Below are 20,010 nucleotides of genomic sequence, written 5' to 3' on the forward strand. Positions count from 1 at the left end.
GTAATTGAGCTATAGGAAGGGTTAGTAAGACCACTGTTAGGCCAATGGCAGGCTTTTTTCAAACGTTTCTCTCGCCTTCTTGTGGCCTCCTACATGCTCAGAACGAATGCCATTTAGAAGCGTCTGGTCCTATTCTCTACTGAGAATGAAATGACGCTTTGTTTTTCCAGAATGGGACTCCCAAAAATGAACAATTTTGTAAAAAAAATCAAATCCCATAGAACGGAATGTTGTGAACGTATCGTAAGTGCGACAAAACTACGGTTTTGTCGTTACTACCCATGTATTACCCATAACGTAATAACAACACAAAGTTTTAATTGTTTGAAAACTTTTTTTTTTTTTTTTTTATCTATATTCATACAATCATCGGATCTCTTCTCGCGTCATGAGTTGTTTTTTTTTTTTATCACTAAATACTACTAGCGTACGCACATGTATACAGACACATGTGCTTCAGACACACATACACACGCCGTTTTTCTCTTATTCATCATCATGCACCTATGAACAGAGTACTAATCATGATTAATTTTCTTCGTTTCGACAACTGACATGTCCCCCTATCGTCATTTTACGCGGTTCGCCGCTACTCGCTGGCTTTATGGCTGGTTAAAAGTGTTTGGGTCGTTTGGTTTGCAATGGAAATTTCCACTCGTTTCGGCCAAATGTTTATGACTTTAGGTTTCACTTAATAGTACTATTTATTTCACTTAATATTACTGATTTTATTTTTTATTAGCGAAATAAGGTAAGGAAAAACGGCTTTTGCGGTATTTCTTTCTCGTCTTTGTCAGGCATTGCGAACGGGCTTCCTCTACAATTCGTTCATTGTTTTTTCTTTTTTCAATTATTGTTTGCCCCGTGTCGCGCTCTGCAATTACTCTTTCTCTCGCTTTCACAACATCGTAACATTTACTTCATTCCTATTTATATCGTAGTATGACCGCCTATTTTGTTTTTGTTAATTATGTTTTATTATATTATATACACAGACGTTTCTCTCAGAGAGACATACGTACGCATAGTCAAGCACACGGGCTGTCGCAGACACCTATACACGTTTAGATAAACAGATACTCTCATACGGCACACTTGGCCAGAGATCACAAACTTATCGGAAGATTTAAAAACCTTTGTTTCAACATTTCGACAAGAATTAGAATAAGTCCATTTCGAGTGAATCACCGTACTAATAATAATAATAGTGACTGATGATGCGATTGTATTCATCATAATGATGTAATACTAGCTCGTTCGCCTTTTCATCGCCTATTTCATTCTTCTTTTCGCTCTCGTCTGTACATTCGATTACAGGATGAAGAGGAAGCCAAATAACGAAAATGTAAAAACGTTTAAAAACTTCTGCTAGATAGAATCGACCGTATCTTAAATCCAACAATTTACAAGTTCGAATAGTATAACGTTTCTGCCTAATTATTTTCACAGAAAAATGGTTAATTATGGCCATTTCCTCGACATCATCCTATAATCACTCACGTACTGGCAGCATATATCTATGTTGCGACAGAGTGGACGACGCCTACGTCGAGCTCTCATCTATACGCAGCTTGTAGCCATCATTGTCAGTTAAATTACTATTTATTCATATGATGATTTATCCTACTATTTCACATTCCTCTTGTTCAGTTTTCCTCTCTATTTTTTTTTTATCTTTACGTAAATTCTTCATCTCTGCTGTCCGTCATAAGCAATCATCGCCCTTTCTAACATATCACGCTGTCGCTTGTTGTTGTTGTGTTGTTGTTGTTGTTGTGTTGTGTTGTGTTGTGTTGTTGTTGTTGTTGTCGTCGTCATCGTTGTCATCATCGTCATCGTCATCGTCGTCGTCGTCGTCGTCGTCGTCGTCGTCATTGCCGCCGCCGCCGCCGCCGCCGCCGCCGCCCCTCTAGATTTTTCTTTTTTGAACCCTTTAACCCTTGTTTAAGCACTTCTCGCATCAGCTATCATTATTGATACTCACACACATCATGAGTGGCAAAGCAGAGCAATGTAAAGTACTTAGTACTATCGACAATATGACATTGTGATATATATATGTATATATTGGAGAAAGGTGAGGCCTCCATTGCTCTGCACCTTCAACAAATAAATATAAAGTAAACGCAAAATAAATATTCCCGTTTCTTTCTCTTACTACCGTTGTTATTATCGACACTTAATAGTAATTATAATTATAATGACAATGTTAAATAATTCAGCGTCATCATTATAATCCCTCCCGGATGGTTCCCTAGACGTTTGTGTAGTGAAAGTGCAATAAATAATAATTTTTTTGTTACCATCCAGACTTCATCTAGTTAGGTATAGTCCCATGACGTCTCTCTCATTCTATTGCCAATTTTATTGGCCAGAACGAAAATGCTCGCTTGCCTCTACCCGAGGACCCTGTCTACCTTACATATGGCTTAATCGAACGCTGTCATTGTTTAGCAATACTAATAGGACACTTAATATCGCGACTGCTTCTACCGTTCTTCGATGCCAGCGGCGGGCGATATCATTTCACGTTTCAATGCCAATAGAATCAACAAATGAATACCTTAGGAAGCATATGCTGTTCCAAATATATCTGTTCTAAAAGTTACCATTGAAGTAAATGAAAGATAGACTACGAACAAATTAAATAAAAAGTAAATATACTCCATTCCAATACGATGATTATAGACAACGATACGGAATCAAACGCTGTTCTTTCTGACTATCCGTAAATATTCGTCCTTCACGTATCCACTACGAAATATCTAATTTCCCTTTGCCCTAGTAAGAGACTACCTAACTGATGCATCGGCTACCATCATCGTGCCATGAAGTCACTTGCTCGCCTCCCGCGCGACGTTGGCACGTACATCGTCCGTTTTTGTCGCGGGTCGTTCTTATCGATCCCTTGCGACGTTGGCAAAACAAACCGGTGAATTTTTCCTGTTTTTGACTCGTTGCGTCCTCTGGCCTGCGCTGGGCCCATAGACGACACACTTCTAGCTGCAGCAGTTGTAAGAGATAGTTGTTGATTTTCCACTAGCTCTTATGATCACTCTCTTACGGATTATCGGCGCCATATCTCTTTGTCCTCCTCGTTCTCTCTGTATTTGCGCGCGTGTAAGTGTTTCTGTGTAAGTGTGTCTGTGTGTACGTGTCTGTGTGTATGCTCCAGCCTCGTTAACGGAAAGCGTCCGTATTTATGTTTCTGTATTTATCTATATGTATATGTGTGTAAATGCTGTTAACCGACACATATCGATATATCTGGGTATATATGTACACTTTTATCGGATACGAAAAGATGATGACTACCGAAAACCTCGCAGCAGAGGGCAGTACTCTATGAGCAGTGCAAGTCATATGGTGATTACTGATGTAGACAACAGCGACGGCAGGTGGCGAGATGTACATTTTCATATTACTCTAGCACTAGTAAAGGTAATAATAATAAGAATATTGTTGATACTGTGAGATATATAGACGGGTGTTGTTAGTGCTTGAGGCGTTTCCTTGCTGGTCCAATAGGCGGTATCTGCTGAGTAGCAAGAGCACGGAACGCTTCGGCGACGAGATGTGGCGTCCGTTGGACCATCTGTTTCCAGCCGTCAGTTTCGACAACATCGGTGGCATGCATATTGATGAAGTCGATCACATGTGCCTTCAATTGTTCCGCCGAGTGCATATCGGCTAATGTTAATAACTGGGCAGCTGTATCTACGGCGAGATTGTCGCATAGCGCCTGTTCGCACATAACTTTAAGCCGCTCGAGAGCGTACTTGTCGGCAGCTGCAAGCAACTCATCGGCCATTTTGTCGAGCGCAGCCGATTTCCCTGTGTAGATAAATCGGAGCATTTCCCGCAAGGTATCCTCATCCATATCGGCAATCTCCACCCGCGAAGTTTTTTTCTCTTCAAGGTCGTGCTCGAACATCGCGCTGAACACTGGTGATCGGGCGGCCAAAATCGCCGTATGTGCGAAGAATTCGCGTCCGTTCACTGCTAAAATTACGTCGGAGAACTTCTGACTTTCAAATAGTTCACCAAGGTTGTCTGAAAGGGCGCATTCCGGTACCTTGAACTGAATCGAAGAGTTTTGGCCCGATATGTTGACGCTGTCAGCAACTACCGACACTTCACAGTACAGAGTCAATTTGTCGTCCGGTAAAAGGCCGTTCGCTTCGTCGAGTAGAAAGTCCCGCCGAATGAACTTCTTGAAGCCCCAATCTTTACCCTGCACGAAGCGATATGCCCGCTGGCTTTCCATCGCTTTGGTTTCCTCGCGTTTTGCATTGAGGATCGAAAATTTAAATTTGGCTCGTACCTCACTTTTATTACACGACACAAGTAAGAGATATAGCGAGAGATAGTCTTTGCTCTCCTCATCCAAACCCTTTGGATTCACCCGGAGGCACCACTTGAGCTTGTCGTTGGCTCCCGCGCTGAACGTCGAGCTCTTCAGCACCTCGCCCATTTCCTCCCGGCAGAAGCTGAAATTGTTGATGGTCCACATGTAGCTGAATTTAATTACTTTCACCTGGGTGTAGCACCAGCTCTCGGCGACGGGCGTATTGGCCTCGACGGAGGCGGGGGCCGACACGGCAACCATCGCGAGGTTGTTTCCGTTCTGGGTGCCCGACGAGCTCTCGGGAACCTCGCCTGAACGGGCCGCTGACACCGCGTTCGCTTCGTGATTTCGCATCGCCATTTTCGACAAACTTTTGCGTCCTGTCTCGTTGGTTAGCTGAATGATTTTCGGTTTTGGAAAAAAGCTGCACTGTTTCTATCGTTGCCGTCAGTAACAGCACTAATTTATTTTCACTTATTGTAGTGATGTATTAGCGAAGCAGGCAGATGCTAGCAATTGTCGTAGTAGTAGTAGTCATAATTTTAGGGGAGATAGCTGGTTCCGTTTTGTTTCCTACGGTTCCCCGTCGATAATCAGCGTACAGAGGCGATTGGTACGCACAAAAATAGCCAGCCCCTACTGCGCTGCGAAAAAGAAGAAGAGGTTTCAGCCGGATCCTGCAGCTCTAACTTTCTCGGCCCTCCAGGGGCGTCGTCGATGTTGGCTGGCAAAAGCAATAAAAGTAGAACCGACACCAGGTAGCGCGGCAGCCACAATGATCGGTCGAGCGAACAGCAGGAACGGAACGAATCTCGCCGTTAGCGCGTGTTCGTGTAACTACCGAACACGCACAACCACAGCAGCGAGCGCAACCTTCGCCTCAAGGCCGACCTTCAGAAACCGTGTTAGGCCGAAAGACCACCGCTGTGAGCTGCCGACACTTTACCAAAGAGTTAGTAACTTGTCTGTAGTTCGTTGTCCGTTGATAGGTCGTTGTCATAGCCTAGAACACGCGCTAACTAACTTGGACACGGATGCTACACAGACGCGCGACGTACATGGGACGCCTTACAACATAGCACTGCTGAACGCCTCTCACACAAGTGGGGCCATCGCAGGGACCTCGAACGCGCCGACAAAGCCCCGCACGAACAGCAGCACGTTAGGGGGATCGCTGCTGCTGCTGCTGCTGCTGTTGTTGTTGTTGTTGTTCCTGATCTCTACGCAGGTAGCTTACGGCCTGGCTTCAGGCTGCAAAGTGCGTAACAGCGACAGTAATTCACTCAACGAACGCTACTGGCGCACGACACATATATACCCAGCGAAATCCACGTTCTCTTTTTGCATTAGAGTGTAGAATTGAAACAGAATACTAGCGATAAAATAACAAATGTCGATGATGACGCTTAGGCAAGATGGCAAAACGGGCTGAACCGCTGAACTGTTCACACTAAGAAGCAATTGAATCAGGCGAGATATTTCTTTCCTATCGCCTGGCTAACCACATACTCGATGGCTTGGCCAAGATACACGCGCCGTCACAATACACATCTAAGCCACGATCGTCGTCACACCAGCACGTACGTTGCTCGTAACACAGAGCATAAATACAGTGAGACGGGTTTTGTTTTGTCTATCCAGTCACATCAACGACTGCAACATTGACAGCATTATCATTATAGTGAAGCAATCATTTGGTCCCATCTCGAACATCCAATGGCATTATCATTCAATGTTATATGATTACCATACATACATACATACATACATACATGTATGTATATATTTCTCGTAGATAGAATGCTGGCCGTGTCGTTTACCGTCGAATGTCGGCTATTAGGGGCGGTGATGAATAATCAACGAAGAATCCACACGCATAAACGACGACCCACACAACAATTAAAAAATATGAACGTATTATTTATAGATGTAGGTATTTATCAAACGTAATAGGATCGCACACACTAGTCCGCTATGTATATATAGTTAATGAGACACGTAATCCTTGGAGCCCTGTTGGCTGATGTTAGAACTCGATCATAACGAAAATCGGTCACACACGGATATACTACGATACGTAGAGTATGAGGTGTTCGTCATGATGATAGCGACATTAAGACGGGTACGAGAGGGATTTTGCTCTTTATACTTCGAAGTGACTTCCGAGAGTTGGGTATCGTTGGAGGGAGGGGTCAAGTCGGCGAGATTTCCGTTGAATGGGGTGGTGCTTCTCGCACAGGTAGGTTCGCTATTCGAAACGATCGCAGTCGTATTCCTGAGTGCAATCTCTTTCTGCTGCTGCTCCCCCCCCCCTCTCTTTCGATGCTGCTCCGATGCTCACCCTTAGGCTGTGGGGCACCGTCGATGATGCTGGGAGACTTTATCGAAGAGGGGCCGTCCGTTCGGTGTCGTCATCCACTAAATCTCTTCAGTAGGTTTCGGATCGCGCCTGTGTTGATTCGAACAAGCGCAGTACTTTGTACCCAGACCCGGTGCTAAGGCTAACCTTGATATGATGCGCTTATGATGATACGAACGTTGGCCAAGTGAGCTAACAGCTGTAAGTAACGTTTATTTGGCTTTCACGGTTGCCGACTGCGACCCGCTTGATCTTCCCGCAGGCTGTGCGCTAGTTTCGTCGAAAAACCACCTCTGACCAAGTCGCACACAAACAGCATAAGCGAAAAATAAATCGTAGCACTTTTTACGCGACCGAAACACAACGTACAACTACTCAGCACAAGATTTACGTTGTGCGTTCTCGTAACGACTGTTACCACTAGAACGCAAACCAGTAGACAAAACTGCTGATCCGAACTGTTGTTGTTGCCGAGCCAACTCAACGGAACTCCCTGTTTGCCGTTTTCGTTGGTCTGCGCCAATTGTCCAGTAGAGTGGAAGAAATATAGGTAGAAGCGGTGGGCTGATTAGAAGTCAAACACTATTCCGTGATGAACTCCTCGGAAGGGTTACTTTTTCAGCGGCCTTTTTTCACCCACTGGTATCAACTCGCCGGCGAATAACCGAAGTCCTGTGGTATACGCAACGGTAATTGCGATGCGGGTCAGCCAGCTAACCACCACCACCACCACCACCACCGCCAGCAGCAGCAGCAGCAGCAGCAGTAGCAGCAGCAGCAGCAGTAACAGCAACAGCAGCAGCAGCAGCACGAGCAGCAGCGCTTGCCTCGTTCGTCTCGGCTCGGCTCGGCTCAGCTCAGCACTAAACAACAGACAATTCCCTACTGACGACGCAGCAACAGCACTGGCTAGACCGACCCGCTGCCGAGCCAGCGATCGACACAGCAGCAGTAGCAGCAGCAGCAGCAGCAGCGACCGAGAGGGACCTCGTCGACATCGACACACCACCACTGAGACCAGTCAGAGCCAACAGCAAGCGGTGCTCTGCGAATCGATGGTGGCCGTCGGCTAGGGAGCATACGAAAGACCGAATAACCAACAGCAGCAGTTTCTAGCTATCGCCGCACCACGTCAACGGCACAAACAGGAACAGCACATACACAGATCACACAGAGCATCGCTGCTCGGGCATGCACAGCAGAATCGCGGGTCTCCAACCATCAGCGGCGCTGGCAAGACCTGAGCTGAGCCGCGCTGTTCGCTAGCCAATACACGCGCACACAGCCACGCCGCTACGAAGCACGCAGGAAGGCGGCCACAGACCGACAGCGACGCCGGCTGACTCGTTGGACGTTCGCTGCGGCCAGGCAAATACGGACACAAAGCACAGAACCACAGCAGCGGAGCCACTGGAGGCTACGATGACGACGACTACTGCTGCTGCTGCTGCTGCTGCTGCTGCTGCTGCTGCTGAAACGAGCGGCGCTAGCCAAACATCTGGAACTAAGATGGCGCCGGGGCGGAGCTAGCGTTGAGCGCGGCTAAGGCTACCAGCGCCAGCAGCAGAAGCGGTGAACGCGCATAGACAGCGGTAACAGCACCCTTCAGCAGACCGCTGCGGTCGATGGAACCCACAGCAGCAGCAGCAGAAACAGCAGCTTGTACTGCTGTATACCGTACTACTACTGCTACCAATACCACCACACGCAGACCCTACGGACACATATGCGTATATCCAATGTATATATATAAAGCATTAGCACGGCTGTGAATATTTTTAACTGAAAATCCGGGTTGCTTCTCAATCCAGCCGGCCATTGAAGTTCTGCTCGAACTCTCTCGTTAGGAAAGAGAGCTGGCTGGCGTGCGCCAAACACCAACGGCGATGACAACAGCAGTAGTAATTCACACCGCTCTAATCACTGTAGTAGTAAAGAAGTAATACAGATAAATATATATATATATATATATATAATATTTAGTGGTGTTGCACTGCCCACCAGAGGTGTCGTAATTGTTGTCGACTTTGGCTGTTTTTGTTTGTTTACCCCACGCTGTTGGTTGACAACGGCTGCCTTTTCCACTGGTCCTCGCAATAGGGCAGAGGTGATATGGTTGTCTATCAAACTCAGGGATGTGTTACGTCTGGTCGTGTCTGGCTTGGGAGACGAACGGACGCAGACATACTTCGCTTCGTGCAGGCACCTGAAGTAATGCTTGACGGCACTACTTCAGTTCTCCCGATTGAAGCGATGGGGCTGCTTCCCGCAGCTGTGATGGATTTTTATTCCCATCCAGTCTCGTCGACAGCTGCTTGCGCGTTTCGTATGTGGCCTCCACGAACAAGCGACGTTCGGTGATAGAACGCTCTCTTTAGATTTATCTGCCAGCCAACACCTGCCGTTGAATTAAGTGGAATATAATGATGCTTCAATTGGCACTATTCTGTCCTAAGCTAAGAATATATATTGTTTTGTACTTGTGGAAAGTCATAGTAAAGCACGGCACGGAGGCGTGCACCAAAATGCCGGAGACTACCTTATTTTTCTTTAAAGAAGAGTATAACAATCGACTTCTACATTGATTAAGTTTGAATGAAATATCATATTGCTCGGGGTAGCATAGAAAAACACTTATCCCAAGACGATCAAGCAAAAATATCTTCACAGGCTATTTTTGATATCAATATAAAAAATCGCGAACACTAACCTGTATTTTTTCCAGTACAAAGATTTCGAGATTAGTTATTGCGCGAAGGCGTGTCGCCATAGTCGCTCTCAAGAAATATGGCATAAATATGCACGGACCCAGCACACAAGACATATGCGTCCAAGCTTGCGCAGCTACATTTATCTCTCTCTCATTCTCTCTCTATATATCTATATATATATATATATATATATATATATATACATAGGAACGCACGGACGCAAATAACCTTGATTGCGGAAATCGTGTGCAGCAAACTAGGCTCCGCCCCTTCGTTGAGGAGGTGAGTGTGGGAAAGGAAGCCGAAATAAGAGGAGGTAACGACGACGAGGGCCCTTTCACTTGAATCGGACAACTATTAAGCGACATCTAGTCATCACTTCGTGGAGGCTCATTTAGGTCTAGCGTAATAGCGTGAACCGAACAAGCAAGTTGTTCGTTCACAATTAGCGAGCACTAACACCATTTTCATACACGACAAAATATCTCGTTACATAAAGTAATAATTGAAAGCATAAAGAGCATAAGGTGGTATATTAGAATTCTGATAGAATCAAAGAATCTCTATGTTAACCCTTTTTCAAAATACCGTTCCACACAATGTCATCGATGTAATTGACTGTACATCGAATTGATATCACAAACCGGCATTGCCGATTTTTCCCATGTAGGTAGGCTCATATGCATAGCCAACATCCCTTTAGTAAAGAGCGAGACAAACGTATTAAGGACAAATTACAGAATTACGTTTCACTTACCGCTTTCTTGACGTTCCTTCGCGTTATTCGCCGACCTGAACAACAACAACATACTAGATGCCCCCAGATGACCAACAGAACGCGCGAGCTCAAACAGGCTCTGCGCTAGCGGGCGCTGATGATCTTGCCTGCCGGCCTGCTATGGAGGCGAGGAGTCGTGGGCGGGCGGTCCGGACGGCGTTTCGTCAACGGCAACCGCGGCTATTTTAGATCGTCTACTACGGATAGCTCTACGGTGGAGACCCGCGATTGTTAGAAACCAGGTGTTTGTTATGGGTGCTGAGTCGGGCCGGCCAGCAAATAAATGAAAGTCCGGTAATCTACCCTGTCGGCACTGTTGTGGCAGGCAAAAGCAATTGCAAACGGTGATAAACTGAGTTTACCGCAGCTGGTGTTGCAGCAGCGTTCGCGTCAGATCAGGAGGGGTGGAACGGGTTCACTTCACAGCAGTAGCGGACGACGGCAACACCGGCTCGGTTCCGGCAGTCTGCGGCTGCGGAGACCAAATTAATATGTCAGTTAGCACTGGCAGCAGCTGGGGCGACCCACATTAAAAGGTCTGACGGGCGGCGATCGTAACGGCAATCACAACCAAACACGCTAATGATGAGTATGGCAGCGGTAGGGGGGACGACGACGCTGTCATCTACAATAAATGTTAACAATGGCGGAATCGTCTGCAACAGATATATCCCCGTCTTACTACTGTATAGTACGATGTATACGAGCATATACGATGCGCGCTATCTGTCCAACTGGCTATAGTGAATCATGAATAATTTAGTGTGATATGTAGGTTAAAAGGTACCAACATTTAGTTTCTCAATGGGAACTTTACATTTGTTTTCTTTTTATATTAGGATGATAAAAACGAACATTTTGATCATCCACCGAATTTTATTAGCAGCGAAGAAAATCGGTATATACGTGTATGTGTGGGTACTTCCTCTTAGTTATGCGGGATATATTTGTCAGGATACAGCCAGCTGCAAATTTGCTGGAAACCAGTTGATTGCGGCACGTTATGTTTGCATATTTTATTTGGAAATATTGCTCAAGTTCTATGGGACTAAGGCAGTAAACTTCAAAACGAGTTGGGAGGCTAAAGTCCGAAATAGTTGAATATATACGACTACGACGCTAGCGTTCATTTTTCCATGATAGCAAAATGTTTTTGGGGAAGATTTTAGTAGAAAACGAATTTCTATAGAGCAAGCGCAGAGTCGGTCAGAGTCGAATGCCTCTAGCTGGTCGATGGCCGACGAGGCCTAGAGACAAGGACCGTAAAAATCGCCAGTCGTAAGAAGATTTGTAACGCATTTTCTGAAAACAGATATATTCAGTTTGCACATGTTGTCGTCGCTTTTTTAAGATTAATAACGTCATATAATTGTTTGTAACTAGTGCCGATATACTATAGTCACGCAAAGTCTAAGAATTTGATTAAAAAGCAAGCTTTCCACCTCACAACCATGAGCCTCATTGATTTCACAATCTGATGATGCGTGATACTTTTGTTGGCATAAAATTTTCGCTATTGTTAGAGATAACAACATTTCGGGTAGAGTTTTATTTTTCGATCTTCCAACTTTGGCCTCATCGCTGAAGCTATCAACGACTATTGCTGTACGGTGAGGTTTCCAAACGGTTTCTTTTCTCAACGATGACAGCTTCCATGTTGTCCTGGAGTTTTTCTAAAAAAAAAAGATCATTACAATCTGTAATAACACTGTTATTCAAAATGCTACGTTTTGCATAGAAAACTACGTGTGTGTATGCATTACGAGAGGTGGGCCGTCGACTTTACTACATAACCTACAGGTTATGCTTCAGGCTACAGCTGAATGACGGCTACAAATTATAGATTGATTCTCTTCTGTGTCATAAGCGATGATATCGTTAAGGTACGCTTGAGCTTTTCTTCTTTAGCCTTCACGTTTGTTGAATCTTCGGGCCTATGTATACCCTACAAGCAGCGCTCATGGCTAAGGGTCTTTCTTTCACATTTTAGCAGCAAATAAGACTTTTCGAATGCAATTTATGCGTATACGTTGTTTAAAACGAAGGTGTCCTTTTTAAGGGCGTGATGCTTTTCAGACAATGGAAAATGCATTAATCGAATGTTTGATTTTCAGTAGGACGGCGTCGCACCAATTTGGTACTTGCTTTCGCGTTAAAACATGAAGTATCATGTTTGCGTATATATCTTATCAGATTTGTTTACATACATCTCTACATGTTACTAGACATTTCTAATAGATCTCCAACGTATCTCGTCAGGTATATATCGGCAAACCGTAAAAAGCGAGATGCAAAAACCATAATAATAGCATAAAATAATCAACTACACGGAAAAAAGCATTTTTCGTAACGTATCACTTCACTAACTATTGGGGCCATCTCAGCTTATTCGTCTAATGCTAACCGTAGTGTTCATACGAGCGGCGCGAAAACAATCACCGGTCACACACAAACACACACACACGGCCACGGAGACACGAAGGGTCAAACCTGTGTAAATAGACACAGAGAAGAGTTGATACCCCATATTTCTAAACCGTTTCAGTCACTCACCCCACAAATGGCAGCTCTCTACTTGACTAGATCATCATCATCATCGTCATCGGGTGATGTTTAATTATCTGTCTGCCTATCCGTTTGTCTGTCGATCTGTGTTTGCGTGCCCCTGCATCGCCAGACGCGTGTTGCATTATGCTGTGGCTACTGCTGCTGCTGCTGCTGCTGCTGCTGTTTTTGCCGTTTAAACCGCGCTATCACCGTTACTTGATTACGACGACGACAGAGATAGTTACGAATAAAAAGACATCGTGCGGGCCAACGAATGCAACTAGCGATGACAACAACAACAACAACAAGCGGACAGTCAGAACAAACTGAGCTCTGGACGCCCATGAGCCGCCGGGTTCGCCGCCACAGCTGTTGTCATATAAGAAAAACTGTCCATATGATCCCCAGCCTTAGGGTTAGCGCTGTAATCGCAACTCGCTGTTGTCAGGACAAGGCACTTCTTGGGTCTGGCCCGACCCAGACTGTTGTTCCCTACCGCTCCAAAATGACGGTATCTCAGAATCTCCCGTTTGCGCAAGCAGGTTGATTCGGAGTCTTTTTCTTCCATCTTGTTTATTTTCTGCCAATGCGACTAGTGGAACAGGTGCTGTTGCTCGTCCATTTTTCGGCATGCTTTCTTCTGTAAGCAGTTATGTTGATGGCATCAGTTCGTGCTTTGGGCCGGGTATGCTGCTTCTGCTAGCTCGTCTGGCTGTGCGCCGTTGCTGCGGAAGCTACAACGTGTTCACAGGTACCGGCCGTATTTGGCTGTCCTCCCCCATATATTCAGGACAGACAAAGTCATATCGCCGTCGACGTCGACGTCGACATAAATCTATTGGCATTGGAATCACGAGTAAGCGGCACAACTGGAGCCACGACCATTCGCCGTTTCTGGACGCTGTGGCCGGCACCCAAACCCCCGTTCTAACCCACCTTCCTCTGTCAGCTCATCATTGTTATCTCACTAGCACGACGACGCGGAAAGCCGGATCAACTTTGTAGCTTGGGCTCGAATAAGGCTGCACGATATAATGTCACCGACGTACACACATACATATATGTCCCGTCTGGTACCCTTATTCAGCTACTATACGTGTTCCTCGTGGGACGAACAAGTCGAAACTCTGACCACTATATTTGCGATTTATGCTATATATGCGTTCCTCGCGGTATTCACATTGAGTGAGGGCAGGCTGTGTAAGCGATCCTGAGAAGTTTACACTACGGTCACTAGTCTGTGACCGACGAGAATGGTTGCAAAAAATTGGTCTCAAGGGAACAGCTATGAATGGACGTAACCAAGCTAAATATTAAGTGTAAAAGATATCGTATTTTTTAAAGAACAAATAGTAGCATATAATTATGGTGAGCTTGCTCGGGGTACTCGTAAGTTGTCTTTCTGTTGTTATATGATTCGCCTGTACGCATTTTTCCAAACAAATATGCTTAATTGTATACTTTTTTTTTTTAAAACACTGCGTGTTTTATGTCCGGTATTTGCACCGACAAGTGTCACTTCGGATTGCTGGCTTTCCGCACGCAACGAAGTGTGCTTATATATGATGTGTGTGATGAAATTAAAAATAAGTAAAATTCAAGGTATAATCTAATGTAACAAGTTGTTAAATAGAGAATTATATACAGACACTGCAAATAACCCCAACAATATTGGACCTAGCAAAAGCATTTTTACTTTCATCAATTAGAAAACATACATTTAATCGATAAATAACTAGTGTTTACAAATTCACATAACGACTATCTATAGTAAATTTTACCTACGTAATTACCCCCCCCCCCCCTTCTCAAACCCTACTCAGCCTGTACTGCTCTCGTTCATCATCAGGGATCATTAAACCATTCGTCTTTCGAACCGAACTGGGTGATCAGATAATACATACTAACACATAAAGATACAGACACGCATTATATTTATGCTGTTTTTCTCGCTACAATCGCTGAAATAGGCAGCCTATTGGCTTGTCAGCGTTTTGAATCCTCAGTTAGCTTGTTGGCTTCTGTTATATTGCCTATTGCTTATTCAACAGTGTTCGTTAGCCGTTCCTTGGCCTGTTTTCTTCCCGGACCGTGTTGACTTTCAGCGTAGATCAGAGTGAAGGCAAAATCGATTTTCATCACCGTCTACGGTATTCGCAGAGACCCGCGGCTGCACAAAGCGAGACAACACATAACCATGTCTCTGTCGCTTTGCGTCAGGATGGCGCGCAACTGTCTGTCTAGCTACCTAATCTTGCAGCTGCGGCTGCTGTCGTTGCGACGACGGCTAATTGCGCAGACACGATGTCGAGTGGGTGGCTGGCGGCCTGTTTGTCCTGTTCGTGTTATCCTTCTGGTGACAAATGTCACGGGTCGAGCAATCTGCCTAGCGTCCAAGCGATTTAGTCGAGGCAGGAGATTACTGCCGCGTTAAGTCGTCTGCTCTATCGTTGCGAAACGGTGCCGATCAGCGGGCTGGGCGACTTTGAGACCGTTCGTACAAACAACCTACAACAACGAAGACGGATCGCGGATACGACCAGATGCACGTTTACAACGATGCGTGAGCAAGTGTGTCGTCATCGTTTTGAACGCATATACGACAAGTGCGAAAAGACCGCACGTGAATCGGTACGCCGATGTATAAACAAAAGGTTCGTCGATTAGAAAATTAGGTAAATTACAATAGAATTACAGACATTGTTGGTCAGGCGAGCCGATCGGAGTAATGTTACGCGTGCAGCAGACACGAAGATGGATTACATCGCCGCCGTCGTATGCAGGCCAATTACCCATACCGGTTATGGCGTACCAATTAATGATTGTGTTGACGTTATATAAATAATCGTTATATGCACGCGTTGCTAGCACATGCATGTTATAAGCACGCAATGCGTTACGTCAATTGTGTGGCGACAGAGTAGGACGAATCGCACCCTTACACGCATTAGGCATACGTTATACGCGTTAGATTGTGATAGAGCAGAATACAGGGCATGCTCAGTTCATTGCCTCAACGTGTAAATGCAATAGGCCAAAAAAGTAGGTATCTACACAAACGGTAAAGGGATATGATGGCAGTGGCTTAGAGACATTCCCTTCTAGTCACCGTTACAGGTAGGTGGATGAAAAAGTGGGTGGGGGGGGGGATAATACGATCTTTAACAATATCTCCCCCCCCCCCGCAAGTGTGATTATGTACTGGTTGTTGATAACTGATTTTGTTCACAGATATATGGGAATCAAACGAGGGAGGCTAGCACAATAGGAAAACCAGTAATGGGTACGGCTATTTAGATTGTGTTCACTGTCGATTTCATGTAAGTACGTAGTCCTACACAGATTATAAGCTATAACGCTAAAATACTGTTACATCTCTGTTCAATGTAATCATCGTTAATAGTAGTTAATCACGACTGTTATTAAAGAGGGGGCATACACTCGTCCGTGGAAAAAATAGTAGGTCAAAGGCCTGCCACAGTTAAATGAGTAAATTATGGCAGCATTTATGCGCAGGTGACCTGTGCGTTAAGCCATGCTGGCTTAAAGATACTCTACGCTGGCCTCAATATCGTCTCTCTATAATCTTTCGACACAAAAAGGACGACCTGCAGATAAGGCTACGCATTATCAAATAAAGATGGATACCGTGAAATTTTTGGACACGGTCGATTCCTATTTGCTTTTATACGTTTACAGTTGCGGTTCTAATGAAAATAACATGCAGCCATTACTTTTGAACAGTACTTAGATAAGCTGATAATTCGCAAGCTTGCAATTTTCATGGTAAAGAAGAACACTATTAAATTTATTTAAGATAGCCAACTACAGTGAATATTTGAAGCAGCTTTACGCTCGGCTTATCTATCTCATCTCTATCTGCTGGATGGCGGCGCGCGTAGGGAAACACTCAAAAATAAACCGTTGCCATTATCGGGCATTAGTCTGAGAGTTTTCATCGTCAGAGTCGTCGCTGCTTCGTCCAACCACCTTCTTCTACCTCTAGTCAAATTCAATATCTATACATATATAGATGCTGCATTGCACTCGATACAAACAAGATTCACTACCATAGCAAACAGATCACGGATTCGTCTCGATTATGCAGTCATCGCTTGTCAGCATTTCATTATGCTGTCTGTTATTCGGAACTGATGCTATACATCAATCTGGATCTGTCAGTAGTAAGAGATCGTTTGGCAATCTTTCCCTACTCAATACAACATAAAAATGCTTAGTCGAGAAGTGGGTATATATTTTTTCTAATCTTCTTATCTGTATAGCCTCTACCGTAAATGCAATATTATTTTGTAGTACGTTTGCAATTTAGGCCTACCTTCGATTGCTCGGATGGCTTAGGCGTTGTGAGATTATGAAGACACCAAGCCATCCCAGAACAGTCGCGTTTTTTTAGCGACGGCTTCAGTTACAGAGGATCAACGTTACTACAACACAATAAATTGCTTATCTATCACGACGCAAAAACACAACGGAAAGTAGTCCCGGCTGGGATTAATTTCCGTGAATCCGTTTTTTACCTCTATTAAGCTAAGTAGTTTCTAAACCTTAAAATCAAGTGAATTATGGTCCCATATATATATTCTCTGAATACCTTGATGTTCTCGCAAACGCCACAAAATACTTCAGTCACTAGTTACTTAAAAAATTGACCAAAAAGCAGCAGACGTAAGCCATGCACACCGCATAACACGAAAAGTAAGTTAAACTGAGTCCGAATCAAGTTCATACAAAGTATATAGTAAACTAAACATCTAGTATTTACATTTTATAATGAAAGAGCATGGATTCTCTCAACCTTAGCTAAAATTGGAGGTATGTTAATTAACAAATGCCGCTATATTTGCTCATATCTTTGCATATTCTCGAACCACCTAAAACCTTTTTCATGAATTGCCACCTATGACGCATTGTTTGAAGTTTAGGCTACTATCCCAGTTATTTAGCCTCGTTATTTAGTTAGTTGTTTAGCCTCAATGAAGTAGATAGAAGAGAGAAAAAAATATGCTAAGAAAAAAACCTAAACTATCTTCTATGATATATGCGCATATATGAAAGCAGTGTTTCTAATTTCAGTAAACTCAATAGTTTTACTGCTTTGTTTAAATGTTATCAACTTTCCCCTGTTGTCTATTGACCGTTTCAATATAAAGCCGGATGTATATACATATATGTGCCGCCGTTCTGAGCTTTAGTTCTAGTGGTTATTATTTTTTTTTCCGGAACTAAAGGTACGATGTCGCCCGGCGTTACGCGTTTCTCCAATGCTTCTTGGAGTTTCTCAGAAAGGATGTTTGCGAGTTCTATATGAGACACACAAATAGATCCGCCTATCCTGAAGGTTCACGGGTCTGTTCACCTAGGGAATTTCTGTAAGCACTACATGGTCGCATGGAGCAGCACATTGCTACCGTAAGTTTAAATGTTCGAATGCTTCCCATGATGAGGGTTTGAGCGCGAGGACGGAACAGAGAACCCCATTTAAACTTTACGTCGATCGATTGGCTGCTTCGACCTGATGGATTTTCTCCGATGGCTTTGAGCCGTTCTGACTATTCCCAGGTTGAGTCTCGAAAGGAGGTCGTATGTCAGAACGAAGGCCCGTTACGGGAATACATAGGAACGCGGAGGTACCTTGAGGCTGTTGCTTAGTGTATCTAGCGGCCAGAGAGGTTCTCGTTTTCAAATCGCCTTGACCGAGGCCGACCCGATGCCGAGGCCATTCGCGGGCTCATAGAAAGTGGAGAGGGGTCTCGGAGGAGGGATTCAGAAAGGCCGCAGCCCGTCTGGCTTTCGAGGCTGGTGACCTCGGCCCCGACGGCTCTAGCGGATCCCAAAAGGGGGCCCGATCTAGTTCGAGGTTAACGCGGCGCTACTTCATGGCTAGTGTTTACTGCAAGACATATAATGGTTCATACTACTAGTCCATGTAAAAATTATTTTTATATACACAATGGAAATAGCCATGATTGTTATTGATGGTGTACATATTTATTGTATTAATGGGGTATATATATGTATGTAAAGTAGCATCGTGATGTGTCACAAGATAAAAATCCTGGCGCTAAATCCACATAGTGGATTACTTTGCTGAGCTTTATGATTGAATAATTGTCGTATTTGTTTTTTTGTGCTTTAGATTATCTGGTAATTACAGTACTTGAAAAAAACATCTAACACTCGAATTTTTCCTTTCAAATACCGCTACCAGCTGTTTACTTAGATTTCTTTGAATACATAACCTTCATAACGATTTCATAACTCAATCGGTGTAATAAATTGAAATTAAAATAACTATATTCACATCACTAAGTTGTAAACCAATTATTTATCGGAAAATAGCCTGCTTACTTAAGTATAATTTGAGCTTATTCATCCAAGGCTACCCAATATTTCGGTTAGTTATACAGGATGAACGATGGGATTCCAAATCACTTCGTTGTGTGCTTTTTGAAAATAAACTTGGTCGGTATAGGGAACTTAACTTACCTTTAAATCAGACCTTCTAACGAGCGATGGTAACGAAACTCAGAGACCACTTAACCGAGCTATTATAAAGAAGTTACACGTTTAAGGGTAAAGAGCTAGCCATGTTCAGTGTCGTTACCGTAATGGAGAGGCCATAGTTGAATGAGCTACACGTGATGATCAGAAGGAATGGGCTTTTTGGAACGGCCCTCGATTTTGTTCTGAAGATATACGTTTGCTTTTGCCGTTCGAACGAATTCACGGTGTTTTAGCCCATGTACGAAGCTTGTACGTAATTTTTTTTGCTTAACATTTTCTCACTGGAAATCAAACTAAGATTCGACCATGTGTGACTCTCTATGGTATACTAATAATAAACGTAACTAATTTACTTGATGAAATAGAAACCTCCTCCTTGAAACATGGCTTCTGTGCGAGATCCTTAAGAGCTTCTCGAGGGGTAACTATATATTTCCTATAATAATCGCTATTTTGTTCCACAATACTGCGCAGTAGGACAACGGATATTTTTAGCTGTTCACAATCCGTTCTGCAACGAAGAACCGAATTGCTGGATGATTTGAGATGGTTTATTTGGAATACGGCCTTTTCATCGGTACCACTTTTGGGTTGATCAAACTTTACCAGCTGATATGAAATTATCGAACATTACTAAGAAAGAATATATGCCTAGATGAGTCGAATCTCTTTTGCGGTGTCGTACACGCTCGAGAAAAGGTAATTTAATGCGGTGAAGCAAATGTACAGAACATATAGTACA

At 44.1% G+C, this 20,010-nt stretch overlaps 1 protein-coding gene and 1 long non-coding RNA gene across 2 annotated transcripts; both read right to left on the reverse strand.

The window, feature by feature from the left end:
• Positions 1-314: 314 nt before the first annotated feature.
• On the reverse strand, positions 315-4,719 carry rdx (BTB/POZ and MATH domain-containing protein rdx). The gene has a single exon (XM_086970564.1). The coding sequence runs from the start codon at positions 4,706-4,708 to the stop codon at positions 3,494-3,496; it is 1,215 nt and encodes a 404-aa protein (XP_086826690.1). The 5' UTR covers positions 4,709-4,719; the 3' UTR covers positions 315-3,493.
• Positions 4,720-11,730: 7,011 nt separating this feature from the next.
• On the reverse strand, positions 11,731-13,856 carry LOC147752781 (uncharacterized). Its single transcript, XR_015313117.1, has 2 exons — positions 12,750-13,856; positions 11,731-11,869 (listed from the first exon to the last, which is right to left on the reverse strand). It is a non-coding gene; the product is annotated as an uncharacterized LOC147752781 (long non-coding RNA).
• Positions 13,857-20,010: the final 6,154 nt, after the last annotated feature.

This window comes from Varroa jacobsoni, unplaced genomic scaffold (genome assembly GCF_002532875.2).
Source record: "Varroa jacobsoni isolate VJ856 unplaced genomic scaffold, vjacob_1.0 scaffold_995, whole genome shotgun sequence".
Taxonomy (NCBI): Eukaryota; Metazoa; Arthropoda; class Arachnida; order Mesostigmata; family Varroidae; genus Varroa; species Varroa jacobsoni.